Source organism: Pygoscelis adeliae, unplaced genomic scaffold (assembly GCF_000699105.1).
Source record: "Pygoscelis adeliae isolate BGI_AS28 unplaced genomic scaffold, ASM69910v1 Scaffold57, whole genome shotgun sequence".
Taxonomy (NCBI): Eukaryota; Metazoa; Chordata; class Aves; order Sphenisciformes; family Spheniscidae; genus Pygoscelis; species Pygoscelis adeliae.
Genome location: NW_008825615.1, coordinates 1,038,501 through 1,043,193, shown reverse-complemented (window position 1 = coordinate 1,043,193; position 4,693 = coordinate 1,038,501). Strand labels below are relative to the sequence as shown.

The following is a 4,693-nucleotide window of genomic DNA, read 5'->3' as shown; positions in this document are numbered from 1 at the left end:
CCAACTGACCAAAGGGATATTCCATACCATATGACGTCATGCTCAGCATATAAAGCCGGGGGAAGAAGAAGGAAGGGGGGGGACATTTGGAGTGATGGCGTTTGTCTTCCCAAGTCACCGTTACGTGTGATGGAGCCCTGCTTTCCTGGAGATGGCTGAACACCTGCCTGCCGATGGGAAGCAGTGAATGAATTCCTTGTTTTGCTTTGCTCGCGTGCGCGGCTTTTGCTTTAAACTGTCTTTATCTCGACCCACAAGTTTTCTCACTTTCACTCTTCCAATTCTCTCCCCATTCCACTGGAGGGCAGTGAGCGAGTGGCTGGGTGGTGCTTAGTTGCCAGTTGGGGTTAAACCACGACGTTTTTCTGGAATGAATGATGATTATGAGGGCAAGAGGACATCTTATTTTCAAACACTTGGAGTTCCTATACAAGCTTCTTTGAGAAGAGACTTCAAAATTTAACTTAAACTTTTTATAGGAAGTGTTTCACAACATTGTAATTATTGTGTGCTGCCACAGTTGTATTTGATACAGTCCTCCAGCTGGAGGACATCCTGTTTCAGTTCTTAAATTAAAGTGAAGGGCATGCTGAGTCATCATCTTTGTTTTCTTTCAGAAAATGTCAGCTTACTGTTCAAGTTGTACTGCCTCACAGTGATGACCCTGGTTGCTGCAACATACACGGTCGCATTGCGGTACACAAGGACAGTGGAGACAGAACTCTACTTTTCAACAACGGCTGTGTGCATCACTGAAGTTATCAAGTTGTTCTTGAGTGTGGGCATCTTGGCTAAGTAAGTACGGGAATGCTGATCAGTATTTTGAAAACGAATCCTTGCTTCTAACCTCAGATCCTCAGCTACCGACGTACAGATACATTTGAGAACGTGGTTGGATAGTCATGCTGTGGAAGAGTCATTTTAGAGTGGGTTAGAGCTTGTGAGTCCTCCTCAACTGAAACTGCTTTGTAAACAGCACAATATTCGGGTGTGTCCTTTCTGCATATCTTCTATTTTTGTATGCTTTGGAATAGGTTCAAAATGTCAGCATGGATTATCCGTGATGTTTTGAGTCTTTAAAATATTGGTGTAGATGAAAGCTGGACTGTGAGCCATCGTCTGCTGAGTTATATAAAAGTGTAATGTTCCTACTCATAAATTTTCCCAAACAGTGTTAGACAGACGCTTTGCTGTCTCTATTAACCTGGGGAATCAATGCTGAAAGACTGTGGTCAGAAGAGTTCCTGTAATCCCAGACTGCTGCTAAGAACTAGAACTTCAGTCCAGACATAAGCATCTGAAGTAGGGAAGCCATCAGTCTGCTGTCTTTCCTCTCAGCTTCCCTGTGCTACATCCTTCCTTGGAAGAATCTTTATATTCTGGACTATTCCAAAGCCCAGTTCTTGCTGTTGTGGTAGAACTTGTTCTTTTAGGGTCTCTGCCTACCTCTTTGTGGCTTTTGGTACATCAGAAAGCTGGCTGCTTTGTGCTAGAGGATCATGAAGTCACATGGTGTACTTCAGATTTTTATCAGATCTTTTCTACTTAACATCAAAACGGCATTTTACTTGCTTTAGAAATGAGGCAATATTTGAATTTGGTAAGACAGCTGTGGCAAACTGCCTTATGTTTAACCTTTCATTAAATGTAATGCGTTAGAAAAGGCAAGTGTGACCAGTGGCAATTTTCTGTTTTTCTTTTTATGCACCCTGAGCTTCTCACTCTGCCGTCGCAAAATGTTGGCAGAAGTGTCTCTGCTGCCGAGTGGTTGCGCTGTGGTTCTCAGTGTTGTGGCCAGTGTGGATCCTGATCCAGCCTGCTTTCTGGAGACTGCAGCAGCCCACGTTTCTCAATAGTGAGGGACCTGTGGGTGGCATTTGGTAGCCTCACCTGTGTGTATAATTTCTCAAATCTGTTCTCGTGCACCTGGGACCCAGGCTGCTCATAGTATACCAGAAAGAAAGGGAAACAAAAGGTAAGCAATCTGCCTTTTGTTAAAGGTCAGTAATATTGCGTTAATTAAACGTACGATGGTCTTTTTGCTTGAAATAATTAAAAAAGCAATTACTTTTAACTCAGAAGTCTATTATGTTTTTAGAACAGCCCTGCACAGCCAAAAATCCATGTAGCCCATCGTCCTCCCTTTGACAATAGTCAGCAGAGGATGCTTAGAACAGAAGTATAGGCAATAGGGCAGGCACGGGCTGAACTTCTCCTTAGCTGGTGGCAGCTTATGGATTTCCCAGCCTGGATGCTGTGTGCACACTGCGGCTGTAGCGCCTAACGATCCTGTCCTCTGTGAGACTGTCCAGTTTCTTTTTGAAGTTAGTCCCTACTGTATCTGTGAAATTACTTCTGCAATATAATTACACAGTATATGAAAAAGTACTTTTTAATAAACACTTATCTAGCAGTTTCACTGGATTCTGTCTTCTTGTGTTGACAGCCATCATGAATAACCTTTCCCCCTTCATTTTGATTTTCGTATCTCTACAGATCTGTATTGTGTTTTCATCGCTCATTTATTTTCTAAGCTGGGAATCCTAGTCTAATTTTTCCGTGATCATCCTAGTACCCATCTCCACAGCATTTCCAGTATTGTTACATCCTTTCTGGAACAGGATCCAGACCTGCATGCAGCGTTCAGGATGTGAACGTGCTGTGGCATTAGGCAGAGGGGCGAAGGTGCTTTCTGTCTTGGTGGCGGTTCCTTTCCTAAGGATTTGTAATGTTCTGCTCATTTCTCTGAACACAGCTGAGCCTTGAGCTGGCGCTGTCAGAGAGCTACTCACATCTTTTTCCCAAATGCCCATTACTGGTTTAGAGATGGTTGCTGTATTTTGCGGTTGTCATTTCCTATGATTCTTTCTCATTTATTGACAACTGAGCTTTATTTGCCAATTAAAATGGGATGAATCTGATTCACTGAGCTGTTTGAAGGTTATAGTATCTATTTTGATCTGGTCAGCTAGTGGGTGTTTTTTTCTCCCTAGTTGAGTGAGAGGTGGGCACCAGCAGACACTGTTCATCAGGCCGTGCTCACCTCTTCTTGGTAGGATGTCTTGCTTGCTGGTGGGTCCAGATGCCTTCCTTTGCTGTCCAGGTAACTGAGATGTTTCTCAGATGGCAAAAGATCTGGTGAATTCTGCTCGGTGTAGTGAGAGACAACTTCGGCAACTATTGAAGGTTTCCTTTTGGCTATCGCATATAATTGAGTATAATCAGCAAAGTTTGCCAATTTCCTAGTAATCTCCCATTTTAGATCACTTATGAATATGCTGAACAGCATAAATTCCACCGTAGTTTCCTTCAGTGTCTCCTTTACAGCTTCCTCCAGTTTTGAAGTCCTAACCAATTTGTCTCACCTAAGGCAAGGTGCCTTTGTAGTTTAATAACCAGTTAGAAGATAGAATACAATCTATTTTTTCCGTACAGCAGGGTACGTTTGGGTGGGTACCTTTTTCTTTTTGAAACAGCCAGCATTGATTACTGCAATGTACAGGATACTGGAGTATGACTCTCGCGTTGTTCCGGCTGCAGAATTTGTTTTCTTACACTATGCCTTTGCTGTGTTTACTTTTAAAGTTTCTCCTGGAAGGCACATTGAATGGATGAATGCCAAAAGATTGTCTTTCAAAAGAGAAGTTTATGATAGTTTAAGCTGTGTTAATTGTTTACTCAACTGTACTCTCAACTTCTCATATTTATTTAAAGTCTGATTCACCATCTGGTAATTACGTTGTCTACATTCTTAGATGGTACATAATTACTTAGCAATGGGTGAAGAAAGGTAGAGCAGAATTGCAAACTCTAGTTTTAACTTCAGCTTTTCTAATAAATGCATGTTTCTGTTGCAGAACTGATTGTTATTAGCATCTCTCACCTATTCAGACCTATGAAGAAAACAGAATACGTTTTTAAGTCGAATCTAGATCAATGTCAGGCATGCTGAATCCAAGCTAGATAATTTTTTATTTTCTTACTTGATTTTGCAGTGTACATCTTTGGGCACCTTATTTTGCATTACCAGCTGTACACAGAGGCTTGGTTTAAATTTTTTTGTGTAGATTTAAATCTGTTTCCACATGATCTTTGTACTGAATTCAACTTAGAGATTCTTGGTAAGTGCATGCTTCAGAAAGCACACCCACTGCAAAGATGAACTATTAGATAGTTCATCTTCTTTTCAAAAACAAAAGTGAAAATGGTGCTTACTGGACATCTGTTACTCTTCATTGCTGAAATTCCATGCTAGAAGTCAAAGTAGACAGAAACTACTATTACTGCTGTGATTTGACTTTAAACATGTGGTCAGCGAATTCACTGAGCGTGGTCTGGAACAGAAACAGGTATAGTTTAAATATTATTGTCTAGTTCAACAGCCCACCTTGGTATCAACAAACAGAAGAAGCTGTTACCATATGGTATTTTTTGACTTCTTATCCTCACAGAGTATAACTCTGTCTGTGCTAATTATATTTTATTTGCAGTTAGACATTTGAAATAGAAGCACTTTAGTCCAGCTGTATTTGGGTATTACCAGGAACTCTAGGTTTTCTTGTACATCTTGTCTCCCAATGCTGGGCAATATAATAAATACATTGAGGAATAAGTAAACCAACAATTTTGCCTATAATGTCAATGACTCATAACATCTTATGCAGTTCTGTATCTAGTGCAATTAACCATGGTG

General features: G+C 40.9%; 1 protein-coding gene across 1 annotated transcript in view; it reads left to right on the top strand.

Moving 5' to 3' along the window:
• Positions 1-623: 623 nt before the first annotated feature.
• Positions 624-4,693, top strand: part of SLC35A1 (solute carrier family 35 (CMP-sialic acid transporter), member A1) — a 13,833-nt gene continuing 9,763 nt past the window's right edge. The window contains exon 1 of the mRNA XM_009333096.1: positions 624-795. Within this exon, the coding sequence (XP_009331371.1) occupies positions 659-795 (137 nt within the window). The 5' untranslated portion in view covers positions 624-658. The remainder of the gene's footprint in view (positions 796-4,693) is intronic.